The sequence below is a fragment of the Neodiprion virginianus genome, chromosome 6, assembly GCF_021901495.1.
Source record: "Neodiprion virginianus isolate iyNeoVirg1 chromosome 6, iyNeoVirg1.1, whole genome shotgun sequence".
Taxonomy (NCBI): Eukaryota; Metazoa; Arthropoda; class Insecta; order Hymenoptera; family Diprionidae; genus Neodiprion; species Neodiprion virginianus.
Window position 1 is genome coordinate 26,609,539 of NC_060882.1, and position 26,713 is coordinate 26,636,251.

The 26,713-nt window shown below is 36.9% G+C and overlaps 4 protein-coding genes and 2 long non-coding RNA genes across 10 annotated transcripts; 4 read left to right on the forward strand and 2 right to left on the reverse strand.

The window, feature by feature from the left end:
* The first annotated feature begins 54 nt into the window (after positions 1-54).
* On the forward strand, positions 55-2,319 carry LOC124307845 (crossover junction endonuclease EME1). 2 transcript variants are annotated; one of them, XM_046769990.1, is made up of 3 exons: positions 55-1,251; positions 1,376-1,429; positions 1,499-2,319. In XM_046769990.1, exons 1-3 carry the CDS (start codon positions 55-57, stop codon positions 1,613-1,615), a joined length of 1,368 nt encoding a protein of 455 aa, XP_046625946.1. In that variant the 3' UTR covers positions 1,616-2,319. The 2 variants fall into 2 exon arrangements, with proteins under 2 accessions (XP_046625946.1, XP_046625947.1); XM_046769991.1 differs by having other exon boundaries at positions 1,376-1,403.
* LOC124307835 (KAT8 regulatory NSL complex subunit 3) lies at positions 1,654-9,021 on the reverse strand. Of its 2 annotated transcripts, XM_046769962.1 has the most exons (8): positions 8,391-9,021; positions 7,960-8,304; positions 7,173-7,758; positions 6,786-7,067; positions 6,004-6,699; positions 5,563-5,932; positions 5,231-5,428; positions 1,654-4,145 (listed from the first exon to the last, which is right to left on the reverse strand). In XM_046769962.1, the coding sequence occupies exons 2-8, from the start codon at positions 8,268-8,270 to the stop codon at positions 2,986-2,988; spliced, it is 3,603 nt and encodes a 1,200-aa protein (XP_046625918.1). In that variant the 5' UTR covers positions 8,271-8,304; positions 8,391-9,021; the 3' UTR covers positions 1,654-2,985. The 2 variants fall into 2 exon arrangements, with proteins under 2 accessions (XP_046625918.1, XP_046625919.1); XM_046769963.1 differs by lacking the exon at positions 8,391-9,021 and having other exon boundaries at positions 7,173-7,742; positions 7,960-8,087.
* Positions 9,022-9,445: 424 nt separating this feature from the next.
* LOC124307838 (transcription elongation regulator 1) lies at positions 9,446-20,132 on the forward strand. Of its 3 annotated transcripts, none has more exons than XM_046769977.1 (18): positions 9,446-9,747; positions 10,591-10,849; positions 10,956-11,036; positions 11,162-11,365; positions 11,460-11,691; positions 11,774-11,980; positions 12,064-12,267; positions 12,451-12,679; positions 12,765-13,000; positions 13,091-13,248; positions 13,341-13,549; positions 13,708-13,858; positions 18,213-18,650; positions 18,733-18,963; positions 19,053-19,319; positions 19,411-19,488; positions 19,602-19,825; positions 19,980-20,132. In XM_046769977.1, the coding sequence occupies exons 1-18, from the start codon at positions 9,593-9,595 to the stop codon at positions 19,981-19,983; spliced, it is 3,567 nt and encodes a 1,188-aa protein (XP_046625933.1). In that variant the 5' UTR covers positions 9,446-9,592; the 3' UTR covers positions 19,984-20,132. The 3 variants fall into 3 exon arrangements, with proteins under 3 accessions (XP_046625933.1, XP_046625936.1, XP_046625934.1); XM_046769980.1 differs by having other exon boundaries at positions 18,754-18,963; XM_046769978.1 differs by having other exon boundaries at positions 11,165-11,365.
* On the reverse strand, positions 9,583-11,272 carry LOC124307860 (uncharacterized). The gene is made up of 2 exons (XR_006908875.1): positions 11,138-11,272; positions 9,583-11,042 (listed from the first exon to the last, which is right to left on the reverse strand). It is a non-coding gene; the product is annotated as an uncharacterized LOC124307860 (long non-coding RNA).
* On the forward strand, positions 16,419-18,205 carry LOC124307859 (uncharacterized). Its single transcript, XR_006908874.1, has 2 exons — positions 16,419-17,129; positions 17,388-18,205. It is a non-coding gene; the product is annotated as an uncharacterized LOC124307859 (long non-coding RNA).
* Positions 20,133-20,974: 842 nt separating the features above from the next.
* LOC124307840 (flocculation protein FLO11) lies at positions 20,975-26,606 on the forward strand. The gene is made up of 8 exons (XM_046769983.1): positions 20,975-21,400; positions 22,727-24,683; positions 24,801-25,116; positions 25,234-25,304; positions 25,410-25,603; positions 25,688-25,815; positions 25,894-26,118; positions 26,198-26,606. The coding sequence occupies exons 1-8, from the start codon at positions 21,241-21,243 to the stop codon at positions 26,369-26,371; spliced, it is 3,225 nt and encodes a 1,074-aa protein (XP_046625939.1). The 5' UTR covers positions 20,975-21,240; the 3' UTR covers positions 26,372-26,606.
* Positions 26,607-26,713: the final 107 nt, after the last annotated feature.

Below are 26,713 nucleotides of genomic sequence, written 5' to 3' on the forward strand. Positions count from 1 at the left end.
CATATCGCGCAAGGTTATTAAATACTGCACGTGACATTCCTCTAATAACTGATTATGGATAATATGGATGTAATTGAATTGTCAAGTGATTCAAACGATTCCGTGCCGTCTGTTAATACAAGTTCAAGCAAACCTCCGGCACTTCATATATTAGATGACGATTATAATTTCCCTGAAGTACCATTCGCCAGTGAACTTCCAGCATCGAAAACATACACAGATTCTGATTCAGGCGCTATTTTTAAATCTAACAGCGACATAGAAACAGAGCTATTCAAAAAGTATATCGGTGAGAAATCAAAGAGTAAGGAAACCAAAGTGAAGAAAACAGTCAATGCATCAAGCAAAAATGACAAAGAGCTTACCAGGATTGAAAAATATAGGAAAGCAGAAGAAGCTGCGAGAATTAGGGCCGAAAAAGCAGCAGCAGCTGCACATTTGAAAAGCATGCAACCTGGAGAGTGCATGAATTACATGCAAGTTATATTAGATTTGGGTTTCATGAATTTTAATTTCTTTGACACCCTGATCACCGAACTCCAACAATATGAGCTCGTTTATAAGTTGAAATCACAGATAATTTCCAACAGTGTAACATGGACGAGAAGTGAGGAGAAAAACTCTGAACATGTTACTGGAGGAATCAAGTCGATTGAAGATAATCACATCATCGTTGTTTGGGATTACACAGAGACAGTTAAAAAAGTAGCTAGTGATACGTTTGTGACATCCATAGATAATATCCAAACATCAATGCCTGGGAAAGTGACAACGCTGATAGTATACGGAATGGAAAACTATTTCAGGCATCATAGGAATCTTAAAAAAATGCAAGTTAAAAACCTATGTCTGGGAAGCTTCAGGGATGGGAAAAAGCGGAGAGGTAGCAAGGCTTTTGAAGATTTGCCAGTGATTTCTAGGAAACAATTAGAACTGTGCCTGATTGAGGTTCAACTCACACTAAACTGTAACAGTCAACTGATCGAATCACCACATGGTCTAGGTCAGGTCATTGGCCAGTATACAAAAGCCATTGCTGAAGCACCGTTCAAAATTCACAAGAAACAAATGCTACAATCTCAGCTAGACTTTTACGCCGCTGGGGACAATAAAGACACCGTTAAAGTCGACAAGGATGGGAATGGACTGAAAAGGCTATGGCAACAACACCTATGTCAGTTTAATTTGGCTAGATTGGAAACAGCAGAGGCCATCATTTCAAAATATCCAACTCCCTCACATCTGATGGATGTGAGTTTTTCAATTTCACTAACAGAATCAGTGAATGCTTGTAACATACCTCTGCCTATTTTTATTCACACTTCCAAATGTTTCCAAGAAACACATTTTATCAATTGTCTTACTCATGTTACAGGCTTATGCTCATTGCACACTTTCGGAAGGTATGAAACTGCTTCAAGATATTCCTGTAAGTTTTCTCAAATAAACATATATTTTATACTATATAATTTTAATAACTTAAGCTTACTTAAAACAGATCAGAAGAACTGCAGGGCCTATTACAAATGTCCGACGGATAGGACCTGAATTGAGCAAGAAATTGTACCTCATGTTCACGTCAGAGGATGGCAATATTCTTCTGGGCAATGACTAAGTAGACCTGCGGCGATAAACAGTTTTTTTTGTTAGACACTAGTGCCTTGTAAATATCGTACCTACTATTCTGTTTTAAGACAGAGTTTTATACACAAAGCATACGTTACCATAATGAAAGAATGTCCTTACTCCTTAATCTTCAGTTCTGAAAGTACAAGTTGATAGCGTTATATTTTTTCCAGATCAGAATAAGCGGCAGAATTTAATATAAGGGAGAGTTTTTGCGGTAGCCAGTAAAGATTTGAAATGTACTAATCAAGTTAATGTTCTAATTTACTACTATGTTTGTATTAATTATATGGTCAAAGAAAGACGATCACATACTCAAGTAACGAGCCAACAATTTATAGTTTGAATACGTATATGAATATAGTATATATTGAGAACTAGAGGAGCAATTTAACTCTTTCACAGTCTTCTTTTGAATTGTTACATCAACCTTTAATATTATTAAAGCAAGATCATTGATTATTATTAACTAATATTAACAATACGTAGTTTTGGTGTTTATATGAGAATTTTTTCATTACTCAGAAAGATCTATTTGCTACATTTTTACAAAAGAATAAATAGCGTCAGGGCTCGTATCTATTAAGGCATGTAATAATCAATGAAGTCAGTTTTGTCATTAGTGTTTCTAACGGCGAGGACAAAAGATATTTCATAATTAAATATGATAGTCAATAGCTTTTTAGCAACATTGAAAAATAATAGTTAATCGTAACAGCCTTACATTTATTTTAAATGAACAAATAAATAGCAATTCTTTCAACTCGATTATTGCATTTTTACGTTTTCTGATATTTTAGAAGTATTGAAATGCATTCAGATTCCAAAATATTAGTATTGAAACAGAATAAAGTTTGTAAACTAGAAGTGAATTTAAGGATTTTCTTTAAAAATTGAAAGTCCTTATTGTTACTATGCGTTGTAGAACGATTTTCATTTTATTTCAAGAACCAATTCAGGTAAACTTGAAATATATTCCCACACGCGACTGCACCAATCTACTATTGAATCCAGCAGCCGTGTAATCTATTTATGACATACATTCACAGTAAACTGACTAAAACCATTATTTCCTCATTGCTACTTTTTCTTTCAAATTAACATAAATTACTTTTATGAATAATAGTATCAATTCTTTTTCTATTATATTGATATAACAAGTATATTAAATTTCAGTTAATGGCTTTGGTTTGCTATTTTCAAACTTTTAGCAGTGAAAATATAAAATCATCATTTATAAACGTAAAAATTGTATCGTAGAGATAAATTGACAGTTGAATGTACAATTTGACATCTACATAGACATACAGATCTAATGTAAGGTTCATCGTAAAACTTGAGGGTAAATTAACTAGTTATTTATCCTTTTACATTTTCGTTTTGTTTTTCAATAATTTCAGAAGATGCGTTTGTATCCGAAAGGAAAACCTTGGTCTTTACAATATCTATTTCTGTATTTGAATCCGCATGATTAAGTGATTCAGTGTCGTGACCGTTTTTCGATGGTGATGTCAAGTCAATTTCTGATACACTGGGAATTTTTCGCTCAATAATATTTGTCTTGATAGCATCCTCAATTTCCAATGCATCATCTTGAATGATTTCTTGAAATTTAATTTGATGCCTCGGAAGCATCTGAGCGTATCTATGTTCATTTTTTTCATAACTAACCATCTTTGAAGTATTTTTAGTTAAAACAACTTGTTCATTCTTATCGTCGTGAATATTACTAGGAACAGAATTTCTCTTGGCTAAAATAATCTTAGTATACTTAATCGTTGGGTGATTCAATCGTGGTATTGTTTGTGTCGGTGTACCGATGCGATTAGTGCTTGTTATAGATTGATTTTGCAAGCGGGACGTCAGAACTGCACGATTAACATGATGCAGCGGTCCAGTCGCTCGGACAAGAGCTTGCATTGGTGTATTGGCTAAACTTGTGATGGGATGTTGTATTTTATCATGCTTATTACTGATCAATACAACCTTGGTGGTCCCGCTTAGTTTTGGAATATTTTTGTCGTAAGGATCCATCATAACTGGCACTTGAGAGATTGGCGCAGCTTTTTCAATGGCGTTTAAATTTTCGCCGTCTTTAGCAAATATTATTGGAATGTCCAGTATGTTACCCAAATCGTCGTCAAAGTCATCATTAATTTTTTTTCGCGTCGGCGATTGTGGTTTGTTGACTTTCTGTACTCTTTGGAGATTACAATTGTTCACTGTTATCTTTGGCACTGTTTTCATAGACCTTTGGCTCATCATCATTTTGCTTGACAGGGGTAAAATGGTTATTGTATTTTGACCAGACATTGGTACTAACATCGAAGCTGTTCTCGAATTGTTTAAACTATCTGCTAACATCACTACATTCTCCGATGATACTGCAAGAGGATAGTTTGTATTTGATGAACTGGTTTGGGAAGCGGGTAGAGACTGCATCTTAGACACATCCAACGGTTGATTTGAGGTAGATATAGTTCGATTCGTACTGCTGCTTGCTCCGTTGTTCTCCGGCTCTATAAAATAGAGATACCGTTCTCAGATATTACGAGAGAAACGGGAAAAATGTTAAAATATGTACCAAGTTACAGTGCAATTGATAACCCTGCATACATAAGATGTACATCAAATATCTAAACATGTATCTGTGTAAGCAAAAGTATAGTTATGAAAAAACCTGTTCACATTCATCTTAGCACTATAAACAGCACGTTAAGTTTTCAATTTCGATGAAGAGAGACCAGTTAATGACCTACGATTTCTCAAGTTAAATTGTTTTTTTTATTTTCGCTGTATGTAAAAACCGGCAATGATGTTGCTTTTAAACTTCGTTGTAATTTTGATCAGACTCAAAACTTCTCAAAATGTAAATTTTATACTTTAAAATGAATGGTATAAGGTTCCTATTCTTGTAAATTGTTACGATTTTAACATTAAATTACAAGAAAGAAGAAATATCTTTATACATATATATACATGCATATCTTAAGAATTTAAAGTCATTAGAACGAATTAATATGGAATAAACCGTTCATTTCAGCCCCTTAATAGATTAATTTTTACCAAGGTGAGGGATAGGAATTAAAAGAAAACCGAGTTACATGAAATTGTTTATTGAACATAAAATATAAGGCAATGTTGGTGTATTTACACATGATAAAATATTTCTTCTGACAAAATTCGATTGAACAACAATGTTCTCGTCTTGGATGCACAGCATTTCGCAGTGCATCCTTCGCAATCAAACTTTAGGCATTGAAGACCAGATTTAATTTGAAGCATTCATTATCTACAAATGACTGTTCCTAGCAACGACTATATTACATATATTCATACAGTTATTGTATGATATCATGTCACATACAAATAAAATGTATTAAAAAAAAAAAGAACCTGTCCTAAGCTAATGATCCTTACATTCAATACCATAATTGCGTCTTATCGTTGTGCGAATAGAGATTCCTTGTTATTTGAAAACTGAGATCAACATATAGACGTAATACTTGACTAAAATTTTCAATACAAAACAACGCCGGTCGTTGTGAAAATATATAAAATTTCATTTACTTATTCGTAATATGGCTAGATAATAGAATTCTACCTTTTGGTGTAGTTGTTGATGAGGATGATACAATCGTGTGTGTATTTGGAGTTGAAACACTGGGCGTCAACAAAATGCTTGATGCAGAGGTACCTTTTCCCATTGGCATACCACTGACTATTCCCATTGGACTTCTTCTGCTTTGCAGTAGCGCGGAAAGAGCTCCACTTGCATTAGTTACAGATTTCACCTGCATCGCTATAGAAAACAGATACATACACGATTCTGAGAAATTATCAAATTTATTGTATGTGCGATTAATGTTTCTAATTGATATTATATTCACAAATAGGTTGATACCAAAAAATCATAATTAGTAAATCAAATATTACCTGCAGCAGTAGACGCACTGACCCTAACTTGATTTCCAGCCGTAGTTAGAACGTTTACCAATTTAGCTTCGCCACCTTTGTCCGTAATATTGATGTGCTTATAACTGCTCGTTACAGTTTTAGAGAAGTTTTTACTTGTTGTCATAACTGTTTTCAGTTTTGAACTACTTTGAAGACTGGTATTTGTGGCCATCATTTTAGGCATTTTAGAATACACGTTTGACGGCCTGCATACATTGCTCATCTTGGTTGTAGTCGGAAAAGTTTGACCGGCTGAGGTTGTTGCCATACGCAATGGTCCGATGGGTGCTAAACTGGCCAAGGTACCAATGTTCAACGTTATCCCCGCGCCTGCATTACTTGCATTCAACTGTATAACAATTTGTATAGTCAATCCAATGCTGCATCAAAGCATAATGTTGCTAAACAAAATTTCCTTACCTGCCCCGATAGTCTTGGTGATAATAGCTGGTCAGGCAAAGTCACTTTCTGATTACTGATGACTCTAGGTTTTCGTTTAGATGCCGAGGCATGATTTAAATTTGCTCCGCTGATTGCTAAAAGGGTTGGCTGCGTATTTATAGTTCCCGATCGCACCAGAGATCCTGCTGAAGACTTTTGCGGTGTACCAGAGACAGCATTAGGCGTGATGGGTGTCATAGGTCTAGTTTTTTTCAAACTCGGAGAGTGTGGTTCGCTCTCTACAGAACTGCTAGTAGAATTTTTCCTCTTTCTAGACTCCTTTTTCATAGATTTGTCAGAGTTTATCAAGGGATTAGATCGCAGAGGCAGAGGATGAGGTTGCAGCAGAATACTGCCAACAAAATCACCGACTTCGTCAAGTATACATCTGTCGACTATGCTCTGTGTTATACCCTCAGATATTTTCTTTGCCGTAGATATTCTCAGGTGATCATCCGCTGTTCCTATAACAACTAGGCTTGTTTCGACAAGCATTTTTTCCCTCAGATCTTCCAAGTCATCGGGTCTCACAAGTGTCGCATTTTGACCAATTACAAACATAACAGGGCATCTAATATCCATCAAAGTGTCATCAGGGGTCCCCCGTTTTCCTTCTACAGTTGTAAATGGAAAGCCCAAGCAAATCACTGCCGTTACATGTTCCATTTGAGCTACCTAAGAAACAGTTAAAATAGATTCTTAGTCGCCATGAAATATATACAGTGAAATGTTTTACAAAGTGGTAAATAATTAAGTCTCACTTGGCAAGCGAGAGCAGCTCCTGTGTTAAATCCAACAAGGATTATTGGGCGCCCTGGATAATCACTACGAACGTCTTGTATTTTGGTTCTGGTAGCTTGTACCAGTTGCTCCATGCACGCCATCATCGTCATTCTATTTGCCGCTAATCCCATGTGTGTATGCACATTGACAACCATACCCAATGCTCCCAAATGCGCAATCCATTTGTGTTGTCGTGAAGAAACACTGGTTCCGACTCCAGAGGGTGCTATGACAAGGATTGGATTGCCAGGTAACTTTTTCTGGAAACAATATGACAAGTATTAAAGTAACGATCTACTTTTGCAAATAATCTACTCCGAAACTTGCATCATTAATTCTATTGTGGTATCAAAGGTTTAACTTACTGGCCTGCTTGCATTCAGTGTTGATGCAATTGGATCCCATGATCTTTTTAGCAATGGTCCGAGGGTTTCCCAGGTTATTGACCCACTTTTAGCATTTAAGTTTGGTTGTATGGCTATTATTTTATCTATTAATTGTGGAATTTTTAATCTCAACGTTTGAAGAATATCCAGGTAAATAGCCATATATTCCTGGGGTAGATTTTCGAAGAGTAAATTATGCAGCCATTGAGCTACTCGAAAATCCCACCCAGCAGATGCGAGTGTTTCTCTGAATCTTCGTGCAGCTGTGTCAACGGAAGTTCTTCGAAAAATTGGTTCCATTAAACTATTCGCTTTTACCAGTCTAGCTAACCGTTCTGACGATAATATGCGCATAACTTTGGTAAAAATACGATTTTGAATCGGAGTCCAAAGGATTTTTTCTATCTTTTCTTCCCAATCATCATTTTCGTCAGGTCGAGCAAAATTAGCAAGTCTCTGAAACTCGTCCATCACATGACGAGTTCTGGCTAAATCGTACGGCGGCGTGACAGACTCCGTCATATCTCCTTCAACGTTGACCTCTTCATCCTGTTTTAGTTTATCCCTATTTTTTTAAATCCAGAACAACAAAACAAACAAATTTCAATTATAAAAAAAATAGAAAAGAAAATTCTGAGAGCGGGAATAAAGAAATAAAAATTATCCGAGATTTTATCATTCTCGTAGCTCTCCTTCAGTTAGGTTATTAAAAAATTAACACAAATGAAATAGGAAAACACGCCGTACACTATCATCTTATACTCACGTGACTAACAAACTTCTCGGCTTGCTGAAGAACAGTTTCTTGACTGGCTTGACATATACATTTTCCGGTTTCCAGTTCCAAGGGCGAGCATAGCAGTGATCCTTGACGATAACGTTGATTTCACTCTCGAAACATCCAGCGAGCTGATGTAAATATGTGGTTAATGTATTTGGGTTATCATCAAACGTGTCACCAGTTGGACTAGGTAGTCCTGAGCCTACTGTTGATGAAGTGGAAACAACGGGACTCGTCGACAGCAACATTTTCATTATACTATCTCGTCCAGTAGCTGACCTCAAAACATCTGTCATCTCAATAAACTTCAACTTTTAAGCGAACAGCATCCTGCAATATCAAATGACAATGTTATACAAGGCATTATCGAAAGGATAGTAGTAATATTCAGGACACCATTTAACAATGCAACATACCGTGCACTAGATTTTTTCAAACAACTCCAAAACTCATCGTAGACTATAATTGTTATAGGATGAATTGCAGCGTTCTTTCCATGTTTTCGTGAACACACATTAGGAGGATGATATTTAACCTTAGCTATTTACATGGGTGATAATTGTTTTCAACGGGGTTAAAAAGTTGTGAATGAAAAAATAGTTTTTGAACTCGTGCGTAAATTATTGTGCGTTGGTGGAGGCAACAGTCACTTCGTAGACGATGCGATTGTTAACACGCACAGGATAGAATAGAAGTATTTTTACTCCACTCGCGTATTTCACAGATTGACTCATAGCCACAATCGCAATTTTTTCATCGTCGAAACCGTATTAGGAATAATCTGAGTTATATATATCAAATACACAACACAATACACGAATTGCGCAACGCGTCCGTGTTTCTCAGGAGCTGCTGACTGCTAGTTTTTCTTTTCGGAACATGTCAGCACACCACGATGTCAGCATCTGCGCACATTGAGGATATTTCGTACGTTTCGGCAATCAGCAAAGGGGCGACTGGAAGGGGAAACCCTGGTCATATTTTTTCGCTGCTATAATATCCCCTAGCCAAAGACTACTCGGATTGCCAAACGTCGGTAAATGGAAACAACATTTTTGCGTAGTTACTTTTGCGTGGACGAATGCTTACGCGCATTCTTTAATATACTGAACATTTTGATCTAAAAAGCTGTAGTTAGTTTCGTGAGTATAATCATAGGTGAAATGTTAAAATAATTAGCCATTCTATACAAGTCGCTATAGTTCTGCACGAAACGCGTCACGGACGAGGATGGCACGAATACTTCAGCAGAATAGAAATTATTTATAACTATTTCACCATATACCTTGCTGATAAAATTTTCGAAGAGCATTTTGTGTGAAAAGTTGAATCAATTTCATTTACTGATTTAGTGATAATTGGAAACGATTGCAATAAGGGTTTCCAATTTTCAATCGGTAAAGAAGGAAAATGGTAGCGCCTTAATCAAGGGTAATTTCTTTCTTGGGTTGGTAATTACGTGTTTACTGCTTGCCGCTTGCGCCTCGCGCTGGAATAGTGATTTGTTTGCGGCGTTTCGTGCTTCGACACAACGGCAAAAGAAAAAAAAGATTTGCTTAATGGGCGTAAATAGTTTATAAAGCAGTTACCATAATTTTTCACGATAAATTAACACACTATGGAAGTAAGCAGTGAACAACCCGCTCCAACTATGGAGCCTGCCGCTAATACAGAGCAGGAAGCCACCGAAGAACCTACAGAGGAAACAGAGGAGTACAATTTCGATGGTGACGACTACAGGCCTTTTATTCCGCGAGGCCGAGGAGGTTTTAGGTAATAAAATACTGAGTCGAAATTTTAAGCTACTCGCCAATTTCCCGACCACCTCGATTAACCTCCTCGCAAAGATTTATTGAAGTTCGAAGAAAGATTTCGAAAGCAATATTCACTCCAGAAAAATTACAGCAATAATCATAATAATAACGAGGACGTCATGTGTTATCTGTACACACACATGTAGCCATGGAAACAATTTTTTTTTTCAACTGAAAATGATTAATATGGATGTTATTCTGTTACACTTGGTAAATTAAAAGGGAAAACATGTTTCAAAAGACTTATATTCCCACACAAGTTATCACCAAAAAATCTAAATAGTCTGGCAAACAGATTGATACATGCTAGCAAAAATAAAAATTTTGTCTTTGTAAATTCCAACCACAAATCAGTCAGAAGTTATTTGATTCTCATGATTTTCATTTGAAATATCCAGACAATATATTTATCTTGTAGAGCTGGCATTTGAGAAGTTCTGATACATGTAGAACTGCGAATTTGAAAAATGATTTGCTTCCGTTTCTTTCTAATTCTCGGTCGCACTAATTCTCTATAATATTTAATTCGCAATCTTGTAACAGTTTTGGATTTGTTTCCAATCTTGTCAAGAGTGGGACTGATTATTTTGTCTGATACTTTCTTACTATTGTTTATAATTTTCAGCACAATTCACTCATATTTAAAATTGACTTAAAATTTTGAATGTACATTTTCTCAAAACTTTGAGCTTTTAAGTACGTACTCAATATTCTGATATTCATATTTATGCCGTTGATAGATGATCTGTAATAAGTGATTCTAAGTGCATAGGTAATCACCTTTTTTATGTCTTTATTTTAGGGGTCGGGGTCGGGGAGCATTTGACTTTCCAATGAGAGGTGGGCCCCCTAGATTTAGAGGACGAGGATTTGGCCCACGTGGGCCAATGTTCAGAGGAGGAAACAATGGGTTCCCTTTCGAAGGTCCACCGCGTCCCAATTGTCCTCCAGGCCCTGGAGGACCACGTTTTCGTGGCCCGCCACCATTCGATCCAAGCTGGGGCCCTATGGGACCCCCTAATTTGATGGGGCCTCCCAACATGATGGGACCACCTGGAATGGTAGCCTGTTTATTCGAATTCTGAGAATGATCTCAACTCTTGGATGATCAATGCATTTGTGAAATCGTTAAAGATTATACTAATTTTCGTTTGTGTCACTTTTCAGCCCCCTCCACACATGATGAACGGACCTCTTGGTGCTGGCCCGTATGGTCCACCGCCTGGAATGGGACCACCAAGCATGAATGTACGTCTGTAATTAATCGATAAAATGAGGATTATCAGCTGAATGAAGTTTGATATTCTCACTTGTGGCATGAATATCTTATGTAAGAGTAAACTACTTACTGGTAAATGATAATCTGTTTAAAGCAGGGAGCACAAGTCGCCGGTCAGCAGACTCAACAGCAGATACATCAATCGCAAACAAACATTCCAGGATTAGACCTTAATGGTGAGGTATGGGTTGAGACGAAAACTGGGGACGGAAAGTCATATTTTTATAATATAAGAACAAGGGAGACTACCTGGACCAAGCCTGAGGGACCAAATGTTAAAGTTATGGCACAAGATCAGGTGGGCATTCAGAATTTGCGGTATTCCGTATTTCCTTATTAGTTTCACATACTTTCACCTCCTAACGTGGTAAAATTCTTATGTAATATATTAGTTAGAGCAACTGGTACATGGCGCTGCTAAACAAGGTACTGGATCGACAACGCCAACAGGTACAATACAGTCTCAACCGGCTGAAACACGAGTAACACAGTCTGGCGAACAAGTAACTGGCAGCTCAGAAACTCAGAGTCAAGCTGCTACCTCAACACCTTCTTCTGCAACTACCGCACCAGCCAGTGAACCAACCGACACAAGTGTACAGCCGGAAATAAGTCAGACAAATGGTTAAAATTATATATAATACGTTATCTTACATTGTTTCATATACCGGATTTATGAAGTAACGTAAAATATAAAACTTTGCAGCATCACCATCGGCTGTTAGTGCACTGGCGACTAACGGCACAGCAAACATGATGCAACCACCACCAAATATGTTGCCAATGCAACACAGAATGCCCACCAACCAGTTTGGAGGTCCTATACCCACTCCGTTTGGAGCAGCACCTTTTGGCATGCCTCCGCCAGGCTTCCAGGCGTTTGGAAATTATGGACCACCTCAAACAAATTGGGGTAAATAATTTTTCTTGGCGCGAAATTTAAATTGTGTTATGAGCACATTCATTTTCAGCGAACGAATGTCTCTTTTTATTCAGGTATGCCACAAATGCCACATGGAGTTATGACTCCTCAGACTGGTGTTGAAGATCCCGCCATATTGGCACAGATAGACCCGGAGTTAGTGGCGTTAGCATTAGTTTGGACTGAACATCGTGCACCTGATGGCCGGATGTACTATTATAATACAAAAGCAGGCGAATCAGTTTGGGAAAAGCCGCAGCCAATGAAAGATTTTGAAAGTACGTATATCAATACTCAGGATTAGAAAATTGGGAGAATCACTGCACGAGTTTATAAATTATATCCAAAGATTTTCATCAATTTGTGATTCCTTCATATTGTCTGTTTCTTGGAGTAACAGGTCACATTTTGATACCGACTATTACTAATATGCTACAAACCTTTTCTTATCGAATTTTCAGATGCAAAACTTGCCATACGACAAAAAGCAGATGACATAGTACCTGCTGGAACTCAAGACGTGCCGATCAAACTTGAGAAACAAGAAGAGAGTAGCCCAGAGACCAAAGAAAATTTCAAGGAAACTGAAAATAACAAACAAAAGAAAGATGAAGTTGTTCCCAAAGAATCAGCTAAACCACAAGATAAATCAAGGCCGATTTCTAGCACTCCCGTTCCTGGAACACCATGGTAATAATTGTCTTGTTCAGCTGTATATATTAAAAATAAACTTTCCTATTTGTTATTTAATATTTGCTATGTTTTCCATAATTAGGTGCGTTGTGTGGACTGGAGACGGTCGCGTATTTTTCTATAATCCCTCTTCCCGAATATCAGTGTGGGAAAGGCCCGAGGATCTAGTTGGACGGGCAGACGTTGAGAAACTGATTGCCACTCCACCAGATGCTGTTGCTACACCCAAAAATCCACACCAATCAGATTCTTGCGAAAGCAGTGACGAGGAACAGCCAACACCAGCTAAAAAACCAAAACAAGAAGAAGTTGTTAAAGGTATTTAATCAATTTGCCGCAGCATATGTAGATGACAAAGTTATCAACATTATATACCTGCTGTTTGTTTTACATTAATGTCGTTCTCAGTCATCCCTAAGGAGGAGGAGGAAAAGGAAGGAAAGAAAACTATTGACATAGGTAAGGAGGCTGCGATTGAAGCAGAAGTGAGGGCTGCTAGAGAGAGAGCCATTGTTCCTTTGGATACAAGAATCAAATCATTCAAAGATATGCTAGCAGAAAAAGATGTAAGTAGAATTTGCCGTTGTTCTGTGACAATCAGTTAACTTTCAATTGTTGACGATACTTATATTTTTTATTCGACCCTGTTTGGATTCAGGTATCAGCATTCAGTACGTGGGAGAAAGAGTTGCATAAAATAGTATTCGACCCTCGCTATTTGTTGTTGACATCGAAGGAGAGGAAGCAAGTCTTTGAAAAATATGTAAAGGAGCGAGCTGAGGAGGAAAGACGAGAGAAGCGAAATAAAATGAAGGAAAGGAAGGAACAATTTCAGAAGCTTCTCGAAGAAGCTACACTTCATGGAAAGTAGGTTACTGACTTACTGTATATTTTATGATGAGATATGGTATTCTGTATCATCTCAACACCTTCATTCTATCATCATGATCCCAAAAATCTGGCATTGTATCTGGCATTTAGTGTCACAGTTTAAACTTAACTTTTTATATTTTATGTACAAACAGATCATCGTTCAGTGATTTTGCTCAAAAACATGGCAAAGACGACCGTTTTAAAAACGTGGAGAAGATGCGCGAGCGCGAGAGTCTGTTCAACGAATATCTACTGGAAGTGCGAAAGCGGGAGAAGGAGGAGAAAACGGCTAAACGAGAACAGGTATGCCAGTTGGAATTATTCAGCATAACATAATACTGCCGATTGAAAGGCCAATTTTTTTACAGGTTTTACTTTGAAAGAAAGTAATCAACGTTTTGGCAAAATTCTAGAAAATTAAACAATCGAATCATCATTAGATCACGCATTCACAGTTTCATATAAAATATCTTATTTTTTAGAATTTAATTAGGCAAATTAAGAATATTTCGAACATTTTCGAGTTTGGCTTCTTGTTCTTGATTCTCAAGTAACTCAAAGTTTGTGATACTAAATCTTTCTCGTTTCAATTTGAAGACCAGAAACTTAGTGTAAGACTGCCAACTGATTAAGCTCGATTAACAATAACATATATAATAATCTTTACTACGTTTTAGCAACCTTCGCATTTTTTTCAGCAAGTATGTGAGCCTAACATGTTATACAATAACTTACTGCCATGAAATCTGATTTTAAATAATCCTCAGGTCAAATAACAATTCACCACGTCTTTGTTTTTTGTTCTATCTTTTGCGTCCAACAGTGAAAAAATACGACTTCAATTGTTGTGATTTTAAAAGTATTTGCCAATGTTGGAAAGCTTGCTAAAATTCCTTTTCCAATTATATTAAGTAAAAATTGGCATTGCATAACTCCAATGACTGTGACATACTGGAAGCTACACCATGAAAAATGATGTCCAAGCATTTTTACTATCTATTCAAACAGCATACATTTAACAGCGTTACAGTTTCCTGCATGCAGAACACAAAGGTTTGTCGTATCATGTGAGACTCGGATAATTTTTTGGTAGATTACAATCGAGAGAATGAGATGTTGACATAAGAATGGTTGGTGAAAGACTTGAAGTCACTGCCCATGCCTAATTTAATGAAATCTAAACATTTGGAGGAACCCTGATGTGTTTATTAGTATGAATTTTGCGAGGGAGTAATTGGTGGAAGTTAGAATGATAAAATATTGAATGATTCGTTACAAATAATGTCGTATCAATCAGTGGGCAGTAACTTGTTGTATGAACATTGTCTACAAAATTAATATACTTTTTGTACTTTCAGTGATAATAAACAATTTTTTCAGGTTCCGTAGGTATGTTATTATTTTGTTCCAATTGAATGATTTTTAATATTAATTCCTAAGGGCAATAATAACAACAGTGATATAGTTATTATTAACGAACGAAGAACACACATAGGAAGAAATGAGAAGTAAACTCTCTACTCTCTAATCCAATCTGTTTGATGAAAAATCTTTCCATATATATAAACAATCATAAATTGTTGGGAGAGATAGAGAATAAATAGTTGGTATATGACGGTTCCTTATGTACTTATGTGTTCTGAACTCTCCACTTCAGTCAGGAGGCAGGCAGGGCAGGTTCCATATGTGGAGTGGCATGGTTCTGAAGCTGGTTGGTGGCATGGATGATGTCATCTACCATCCCCACCTACACTGCGTGGCACAGTTGGCACACCCTCGCGCGCTGCATTCTTAACTCCAAAGCAGAGTCATGAGAATGAAACAACTCGGTATTTGTATATTAATCGTAATCCTCGTTACTTGAACAAAAACAAACAAACAAACAAACAAAGAAAAAGAAATACAGATTAACTTCTCTCAAATCAAAATCATTCTTTGGAAGTATCAGATGAAAATAGTAATGAGTTCCCATTGAATTTCAAAAGTAAAAAAATTATAAATCAATAATATCTCTTAGGTAGCGCAAAATTCATTTCCCTTAATTATATCACATTAATGAACGATAGACATGATCCATTTTATCGTGGTACAATTATCATACGAATTAACTATGAACATACTATTTTTGAAAATTTGGGAATTTTTTCAATATATAATACTTCTTTTTGTACATATAAAGATAATTTGCATTTACGTAAGAATGGTTAAAACGTACTTTTTACCTGTACCGGATGGCTTCCAGGGGATTAACTAAACTGTTGTCTTTTCTTTGTAGTTTACCAAACTCATAGCAAATCACGATTATTTGGATAGATTTTTGCACGACATTTAGAGTTTGAAATTTGTATTCGATATCTGTCACACTTCCACCCTCTGAGCGATGAGATGATCAATATTTTCAGATATATACTCTGAATACCCCAAATCACCGTTATTAGTTATATGATGAATATGATTTAGAGGAGCGCCCGTAAACCAACCAGTACGTGTGGAATGAAATGTGTGGTTACTTGTGGATTCATACTTCGCGGATAGAAGTAATGCTGCGGTTCATCTATCAATGATTCAGAAAACTTGAATGAGGTATTAATTTTCATATTCGAGCAGCGTTTCATCTGTAATTTGACGTTCCACGTGAAATAACAAAATAATGCTGGCGATATCAACTTTTTGAGATGAAAATCACCTCTCATCCTTTCAAACTTCGTTGCTGGAGTGAAGATCTAGTATTGAATTGAGTTGCGTGCACAGTAGTCACACCGAATATGGAACACTAAGTTGAATAGAATTAAATACACGCGAAAAGTGAATAGACTCGGCTTTATACATTTTACAACAAGTTTATCTAAGACTATATATTGTGCTATAAATTGAAATCAATTTCTCATTAGTGTGAAAAATGGAAAGTTTAGCCACTGTTATATACCATTTATTTTCCTTGCATACTGTAAAAATATGATCCATAACAGTTTTTTTGTCATCGTCGAATTTCACTTTGTCACATTTTATCTAGTAATTAATTAAAATCAGCAGACGGAAGACAAAGATGTCTAGTATTAATATAGAAATTCCATTTTTTTGACGTAAATAGAAGATAAAATTTTGGTTTACCTAATTTAACCATTCTTCCGTTGATGTTGAATTACGTCCCTATTCTTACAGCTCAATGTTGTCATAGAAACTCATTCTATGAATTTTATCAAAGTTATAAGTTTAGTGTAACTTTACGTGGCTTCGAGCGAATATTAATATATAACTCTGATCGGTGTGAAAATAGTCTTATGATTCGATCACATAGTATGATGATCCCCACACTAGCAATTAGAGACGACAATTCTATTTTCTATAATCTCAACACAAATAATTTGTACCGTATTTTTCTGACGACATAAAACAATTCAGGATAGTACTTCCCCATAATGCAGATGTACATCATGTGACATTTGGTATACATCATTTCAGCTGGTAACTTCAAAAAATATTTCACTTCCTCGTTTGCGGGTTCAGATGACATATTTCTCGGCATTACCATCTACTTAAAATTGATTCCGAAGAACTGGAAAATTGATATAAGGTGAGGGAAAATCCAGAAAAAAGGCTGGCGATCCACACTATTGATAAAGTTTTATCAACGGCGTGAAAATCGTTGTTGAGGAATTTTAACTATAAATAAAAACCGAGATAAAAAATATTTGAACTCCGGTTGTTAGAGAGTCATCATTCAAGAAAAATTATGACTTTGTCAACAACGGTAAAAAACGATTTCTTGAGAACAAATAATACCCAACTAGATAAATACGGTACATACTACTTTTCCTCTGAAATTTTTTAGGATTAGTCGACCAGTTACATCTTTAATGGCAATGTCAAGCGCAAAATGTGCCAACGTCTTAATCTATTGGAATGGTTTTCTTTTGTCTTATTTAAGTATATACTCCTTCAATAATTTTCTGTACATGGTAAGAAGAGTTAGACAAAATGGAAGTTGAAATATCAAGGGCCAATTTCAGGTTACATAACTAGATTTAAAGATGTTCAGGCTGCTTCGACGTTGATGTAATGTTACGAATCTGATTATTCGAATTAAAATCTAGATTTGTAAACTGAATGACCTGTGTATTTTAACATTGAATAGCTGATACTGATGATTCACTAATGATACTTTGATTTTCAGCTTGGACAGCAATTAGGATAAATATATTTATTTTGTACACCAAGTTATCATTAAATAGATCCCAATGTTGCAAAGTGCATTCTCTGCTCGTATCAATCGACGCATTATAAAATATATGTATATTGTAGCATTATAAAATTGATGATGACTTGGGTAAATTGATCATTTTTACAGCACGGAATCATTGTGTTTTTTTCAGCGAAAATAAGCAGCTCATTACTATAAAATAATTCAACGAAAAATCAAATAAAAATATAGTATTTATTTATCGTATTTGACTGATATTACAACTGGCTTGTTTGGTGTACGTTCATGAAGTTCTTTTTCCTTGTGGCATATGAAGCTCTCACATTGCAATGATGAGCAAGCTTGATCGAATATGTACAGCAAACAAACCAGGAAAAATGTTTACTTAAGAATATGTAAATAACTCAAAATCAAACCTTTCGTCAGCTGTGGCACTCTCATACTATTCATTTTCAGGTGAAAAAGGATTTTTTAACCATGTTGCGAGAGCACAAGGACATTGACAGACATTCTCATTGGAGTGATTGCAAGAAGAAATTAGAATCTGATTGGAGGTATAGACTGGTGGAATCTGCTACTGCTCGAGAGGACTGGTTTAGGGATTATATCCGTATACTGAAGGAGGAAAGAAAGAAAGAAAAGGAACGCGACAAGGATCATAAACACAGGGAGAAGGACCACCATAAATCTGAGAAGAAGGATAAAGACAGGAAAGACAACGACAAGTACAAAGACAAGTCCAAGGAAAAGGTTGATAAAGAAGTTACAAAGGAGAAAAAACAAAGAAGAACAGAACTTAATCATGAGGAGAATGGTAAGGAAAAGCTCACCGTAGAGAAGGAAGCTGGGGAGGTTGAAGAGCCAGAAGAGAAGAAATTGAAAAGAGATAATGACGTAAGTATTAACAACAAAAAATAACGAACAAACTTTTATACACCGTATATGGATTGAATCTCATTCTTCGCAATGGATAAAGATAAACAATATTTTACTGCAGAAAGAGGAAAATAATATTGCTTCCGATTCGGAAGAAGATCGCGAGAAGCAGAAACGCGAACGAGAACGAAGGGCTGAGGCCAGTTTAAGGGAACGCGAACGGGAAGTACAACGTACTCTCGCTACTCACCTCCGTGATCGGGATAAGGAAAGGCAACATCATAGGCACGCGGAAGCTGTTCAGCACTTCAGTGCACTTCTTGCCGATTTGGTACGGATCTTCTGTATTTCTGTCAGGTTTATGACACCGACTTTGTTTTTAGTAAGTTTCCGTCATCTAATATCAGTATGCATTTACAGGTTCGGAATGGCGATCTTGCTTGGCGCGAGGCCAAGCGACAATTAAGGAAAGATCATAGATGGGATTTAGCGGAGAGTCTAGAAAGAGAAGAGAAGGAGCGGTTATTCAATGAACATATTGAACAGCTCGGTCGTAAAAAGCGCGATAAATTCAGGGAGCTACTAGACGAAGTTGGAGCATCTACAGAGCTTACCACGTCCTGGAGAGATATTAAGAAAACTTTGAAAGATGATCCCAGATATGTCAAGTTTTCTTCTAGTGATAGGGTGAGTTAATTTGTAATTTTCAATCGTCGCACAGAAGTACGGTTTGATATTCACCTTCACTATTCTAATGAAAATCATTTTTTATTGGCAGAAATGTGAAAAAGAATTCAAAGAATACATCAAGGATAAACTAGTTGCAGCCAAAGCTGATTTTAGAGAACTTCTCCAGGTTTGTATATTTAATTTTATTCCCAGATAGTTGGTATTTAAAAAAAGAAATACTATGCAGATAAACCGCAAGACACTGATGGATTGGGCTCTGAGGAAATATTTTCGTTTCAGGAAACAAAACTGATAACCGATAAGACATTCAAAAAAATTCAAGAAAACAGCGCTTGCCTGACAGAAATTGAAGAAATTTTAAGAAAAGACAGAAGGTTCCTTGTGTTGGAAGCTGCAGCTGTGGAACGAACACGTTTGCTTATGGGTTATTTGGAGGAATTGGCTCGCAGAGGTCCACCACCACCACCTACAGCCTCAGAACCTTCTCGCAGACCAACAACAAAGTATGAATGATGATTTTAATGCAGTTATATAAAATTTTGAATTCTTTCAAATCCACATAATTCGAAAGAAAAAACGTATTCATGGTTTTTTGTTTTTGAATAATTGTCACCTAGCAAACGATCACTTGATTTACATGAATTGTTTTTGTTGCAGTTAATATCAGCCACGTTGCATCATCGAACGAATAAGTCTACTATTACATAGACAAGGCCATTACAGTAGTTGGACCGAATTTATCAATTTATTTCCTAGACTAATATCGTAACACTGTATACATCTAGGGTAAAATAAAAACGAAACAAGAAATGAAGTGTGTAATTTCACTAAGTTTTTCATTAATTTCAAAATTAAAACCAGAATAAGTTCAGCAGATATGCCAATTGATAGCGAAGACTCCCTGCAAAAACTGCTTATCACGTTTCAAAAATAATCGTCGTGAAATACTTGCATATCATTACCTGTATATGTTAGTGAAAAAAAAAGATTATACAGCAAGAATTACCGTGCTCTCGCGGTTGTGATTTTTACTTATTCGTTTGGAGGAGTAAAAATAAATAAAAAGACAAAAAGTGTAGCCCTCGGGTCCGTTCCCGCTCAAGGACATTCAAGGTCGCCGTGTTTATGACCGCTGCTACATATATAACTAGTCTTGAATAAAGCAAGGGAATATCATCAACGGGACAAGGAAGCGGTTCGTGAAAATTTATTAAATTCAATGTGTATAAAGGTCTTCTCTTTCATCCCACAATGATATAATTAACGCGTCTTGTGTGTACGAAGACGCGTACACGCGTTTACATTGGGACCAGTTTCGTTACGTTAAATTTTTTCCCGTTCGATTCAACTAGGAGGTGCGGATACCTCGATGGACAATTTTTATTCCTCGATACAAAAGCCGTGGTGAGCGAGCCTGGGTGAGGTCGTGGCGATTCTTGAATGTCGTCCGGTTTGTACGGAAAACGAAGGCCGGGGACCTCGAGGCAGGGCGAGAATGCGAAGAAGGGGCCTCCCCGTGACACACGACAATATCATTTTTTACTCCTTTTCTTTTACTTTGTTCGAAACTCCGAACGGCGTATCGGCGGCATAAGGCAGCTCTTACTCGCGGCCAGGTTCCACCTCCTACCTCGTTTCTACCTCTACCTCCTCCGACTGCCTCTACCTCCAGCTCGACGGCCTCGGCGTGAGTATCGCCAAGCCCGCGGGACGCGTGCTCAAGTGAAAGTAGGATTTTGCTTTCTACTGTTTAGTACTGAAATATGTTTTACGGACGTCTAAAATGACGAGTGATTCGATCGGTACGTGGTGTGATAAATTATCGAAATTAAACAGTGGTGAACCAGCGTATACCTCCTGCGTGATAATATATAATATATAAGTAAATAAATCGTAATAATATGCACTTCTGAGAAGAATGAAGGCGTTAACAACGGGTCCATCGGTGTATCCGGGTACCACCTTTAGCTGCAGATTTCTATTATGGACACTGTTCTTTTTGTCGTTTTACTCGGGTACTCGAGTACACGGAAATGCGGACTATCGACAGGGCTACAACAGTCCGCGTATGCTCAATGGTAAATACCCCATGATGAACGCATTCTTGTTGTGTTGTAATTCGATAAATATTATTAAAATTACTCAGCTAGGCGAGATACTCTGGTATTAAATGTTCGTGGATCGACGCCGTTGCGTTGCCGATAGAAAACGATTTTCTTCGACCGAGTTGAGCGGCCTTCGCGTGCGTCGGATTGTCAAATACTTGCCAATAGGTTGCTTGGAATTTTTCATACGTCATTTAATAGTCGGGACAATGATGAGTAACTGCGACTGATCCGAGCAAACTGGCCCTCAATTTTCAGAAATCCCAAACTTACGGTTTTGCCATTGCGTGTATATTCACTCCGAAAAAAATGATACGATTTATCTCAACACCAATAACGTAAAAATAAAGATGAACCCGCTGTACATTTTAGAGAAAGATAATTTGGCTTGCCTGATTATTACATTAGTTCGAATCGTAATCGTTCGCAACCGATTTCGATGACACGCATTTACATCTTGTGCGTAATGTGATTTTTTAAAATAAATCTGGCCTTTTGAAAGTGTCTGGTTATGAAATCGTTACGTAATAGTGCATCTCAATTTGTAAAACCTCGTTAAAATGTTTGTGTAACCACATCACAAAGTGTAAGGAAGTAAATCGTTGGAATTTTAAGTATATTACAAGCGCGCGATTCTAAACAGAAATACGGTGAATATATACGTATAAAAACGAAATCACATTATAAATATCATTTCAATTGGCGTTTTGTAACTTTATACTTATGTATTAATGTGTTGGATAATTTTTTTTTTTACATTTCTATCTATACCTGTTGGCCTTCATCGAATTGTTTAATGATAATTGGCCAATATCTTTTACACTGGTATGTTAGGTATTCAAAATAATAATCATATACAAAAAACGTGTTACCCGTTGTTAGAGAATCGTTTCGTATTTCCGAAAATGATATTAGCTTGGTAGCTTTTGTTGCGTTACCTGCTCGAATTATTATTGAGTAATTAATGGATGGAATTATTGCAGTAATCCGTAACGGTGTCTAAAGTGAGGTGTTGCATATTAATGAAATTTATGTATGTCGCACGACACTATTATAAGGCGACTATATTAGGACGTATTTGAACAGTTTTCGTTCAGTACATGCTTCTAAATCAATTAATAATTCATAGAACGCATCGCAATGTCGATCAATTTATTGGGAAATCCATTTTTTCAACTTTCTCACAGCGTTATTAAATTGCCGACTGAATTACGTATGTTACTTTCACCCTCACTGCGTTTCTCTCAATTTTAAACTGTATGGATAAATGATTTTCGTAATTGTATAACTTACTTATAGATGCTCAAAGAAAGTGGGGAAATTCATCTGAAATATTTCAATCGGCTGTAGCCCAGAGAGAAAATGACGAAGCACTTGAGTCCCCAACACCACAGAATGACAGTGCAAAGTTGCCATTGCGCCTGGATGAGAACAATATTATGCACGCTGAAGTCTCTTCTAATAACGATGAAGAAAACTACAGTGACGAATATGAGGAAGAACCCCATCATCCTTCTGAGTTAAAAACAATGTTACACCCAGCAAGTCCAAGAAATGCAGCGATAGATGGTGTAGTTGGCCAATCTCCTACAGCCAGCAGTCTGAATATTAGTTCCAGAGAATCACATGAGGATGAGGAGTATTTGGCAGAATATGATGCCTACTATTACTACGACGATGACGATAATGATACGGGCTTGGTACATCATCTGACAAATTCCAGTAATGTTGAATCTGACAAATTGAAGGTGGGAGCTAACTTAAAAGAACCAGATTACTCAATATCAGGCAATTTGACATACGACACAATGCATCGAAATAACTTCAGCGATAACGCAGAGATGGATGACGATGAAGGCACCTCTATGGAGAGTAGTAACAAGCATTACGTAGTAGCTTCGAATACCGCAAGTCAACTTCCTGATAAATCAATACTGATTGAAGAAGCGATTGTTTCTGTGGTAACAACTAAAAGCGTCGTTAATGGTACATTATCCATTCCAGTAACTCCTTTGCCACAAACTACTGAACAAATTTCGTCACCACCTTCGTTGACCGAAATTGTGGATACCAAACAAATGGACAGATCACAAACTACTGAAAATTCTATAGTTCTGGCATCGGTACAGACAAGCCGTAGTATTTCTGGGGCCAGGTTCTTGCCCTTCCCCGTTGTGGAACAGGTGGAGCAAGTGGCGCAGAATGTTAACAGCAACAATAAGGTACCAGGACCCTTGGAATCTACTGAAAGTATTATCGACAAATTGGACAGAGTGCAATCTGAGCTATCGAGTGGATTTTTCAATGGTGGTTTCAGAAATTCAGGCAACACATTACAACTGGATGTTTTACCGGAAACTGAACAAGCAAAAAAAAGTCGGACTACAACAATGAGGGTGCCTGTAATCAGCAAATTTGTACCGCGTCAATACAATGCTAACAGAAAACCAGTGGCACCTTCGAGACCACCTCTTAAACCAATAATCACTAGGTTCAATCGTAATGAAACCAAGTTGAATAACAGCCTTACTTCAACTGCAAAAAGCGCTGTAATAAAGCCTCCTCAACTGCGTCCGCCTGCTGACAAGACAAGCAATAACGCGGGTAAGGAGGATACTGGCAGAATAAAGAGTGTAGTTGTACAAGATATTGCTGCATTTTTGCCACCTGGTTATAACATTGAGAAGGTGAAAAACGAGCCTACAGAAAAGTCGATCATCGATGATATTTTCGCAAAGGCTAAAGTGGATATCTCTTCATTTTTACCTCCGGGATATAACAGCAAGCAAAACGGTGCGTCTGATCAGAAGAGTCAACAGTCACTGGCAGATAATGCTGCTAAAAAATCCCCAGTTGATCTTTCATCACTTTTACCACCGGGATACAAGCCGCCAAAACCAAGTGACGAGGATGGTAGTAAAGCGACGTCCGAAAGTAAGCGTCCTCCTATAGACGACCTATTTGCGGTTTCAAAGGTGGATCTTTCTTCACTTTTACCACCAGGATACAATCAAAAAAAAAATAATGGCTCCAATGCACCAAGCGGTAAGGATGAAACAGTCAAAAACCCACCTGAACTAGAAAATGCTACGACTCCAGCTACTGTGTCAACAACAAAAACTGCGGGTATAAAATTAGTTTTTCCCAGCCGGCCTGGAGGGAGAAAACCGATAAATCGAATTACAACCCCATCAACAGTACATGCACAAGGTCCTGGTGGATTTAAACCGGCTATTCATAAAGGCTGGCCAGTCAGGTGAGATAAACCAGAGTTTAATTGTATCTTGATAGTTGAATAACTCAATGCTATTGCAAGAAAACCTGAGGTTCCAATTTTTCTGTAAATTTAAATTGTTAATTTTTAATGCTCCAGAGCAACAACGGAATTCACAGGATGGCCTACATCTTCGACGACTCCTATATCGATTGAAAAATTACTCGAGGCAGCACGCACAGCAACTCCTGATTCTAACAATACGTCCAGTACTGTAGCAGCAAGCATGACATCAACTACGACGACTACTACAACGACTACAACAACGCCTCGACCTACTACACCTGGTATTTGTGAGGAAGAATGCGAAGTGGCTGGAACTATTCGCCTTGTTGGACATACAGTTTGGATACCTGAATTACTGGATAGTAATACCAAAGAGTGGAAACAACTTGCTGCTGAAGTGGAAAATGAGGTAACTTGCAATTAGCTTCGCTCAAGACAGTGAAAAAATATTGTCTTGTAATTAATATGGAGTTGTGTATAAATAAGTAGATATCAAAAAATGAATAACATCATTATCGATTTTCAGATAGATTTGGCTTTTACTAAATCTAATACTTTGAGGAAATGGTACAAGAAAATAAGAATAGATGCATTCAGGTAAAGATTCTCAATTGTATCACCCAGAAAAATAGAGACTTTGGAGCAGACATAACATTTGAATTAAGCAATGTGAGTAACCATATTGAAACTCATCTATTTTAGCCAAGGAAGTATACTGGTTGATTACTTCGTGGAACTGAGTGAAATTGGAACAAAAATTAACACACAAGAGTTGAAGACAATCTTTCACGATGCTTTAAATGTACATGCATCGAACAATGACAATAGCTCAGAATCTGACAATTTATTAGTTCTCGGAGAGTTTACTATTGATCCTGCATCAACTGATTTTGTTGGTAAGATCGAATCAATGCTGAAATGACGATATAAATCATTATGTGTCGAAAAGTCATGCTGAGAAAGGCCTTTAATTTTTTTAGTTGTGCAAAAACGAGTCCTTCCACCACAGATGGCCAATGATAATACAATTATACCACAGTGGGCAATTGCTATTATCGTGATCGGGGTTGGAGGATTGCTATTTATAATAATATTCGGTGTTTTTGTTGTAAGTAGTTTTAAAATATTATCATCTACTTGTTAAAAAAGAACTCGTTAAAGTAATGACAAAGATTCATTTTTCTAGATGATAAATCGTCGAAATGTTGCTAAAATTAAGCCAACAATGCCTATGTTTGATGAAGAAATAGAGAAAAATATAATTCATAAAAATCAAACAACACCAAGGCGCAGGTCACTCGATTACCCAAAAGATTACTCAAAGGATTATCCAAAGGAATACCCTAAAGAGGACTTGTATGATATAGATGCAGATTGGAATGACAAATCTTTTGATGCCACGTCTAACAAGGTACTATCAAGTTATTCTTTTCTGCTGACATCCGAATTTCAACTGATCACTAATGGCTACATTTCACGAAAATTTATAGATGATGGTTGACGGACCATACCATGATTCTTCAAGATATAATTTGTACGATAGTTGGCGATCCGAATGGAATGGGTACTATTACAATGCCTCACGTGGGAGTAACAGAAGCCCAGGTTACGAAAGTACGACTAGTGTATCACGACATCGTCCAAATTATGACACAAACTTTTAAATTGAAATTAAATAACGACAAACACTCCACTTTTTTTGAGCATAAAACATTTGTATGGATTACCCAAGCATGTTGTTTTCTATTTCGACTGCCAAAATGAAGTTATCATTAATAATGATACTTGGAAATTATCATCACCATTTTGTATCAGATATGTTCACGAGTACTTTAACCGCAGTTTATGTAGCGGATATTCTAGAATCAAATTTTGATCGAACCTGTGTACTGAACTTTACATCAAATATATTTACATGTTTTATAAATATAAAAAGTTTCGTCCGTCCCTGATTACACCGTTCTTAATAAGTAAACGGGATTAAGGAATAAAGATCTATTAGCACC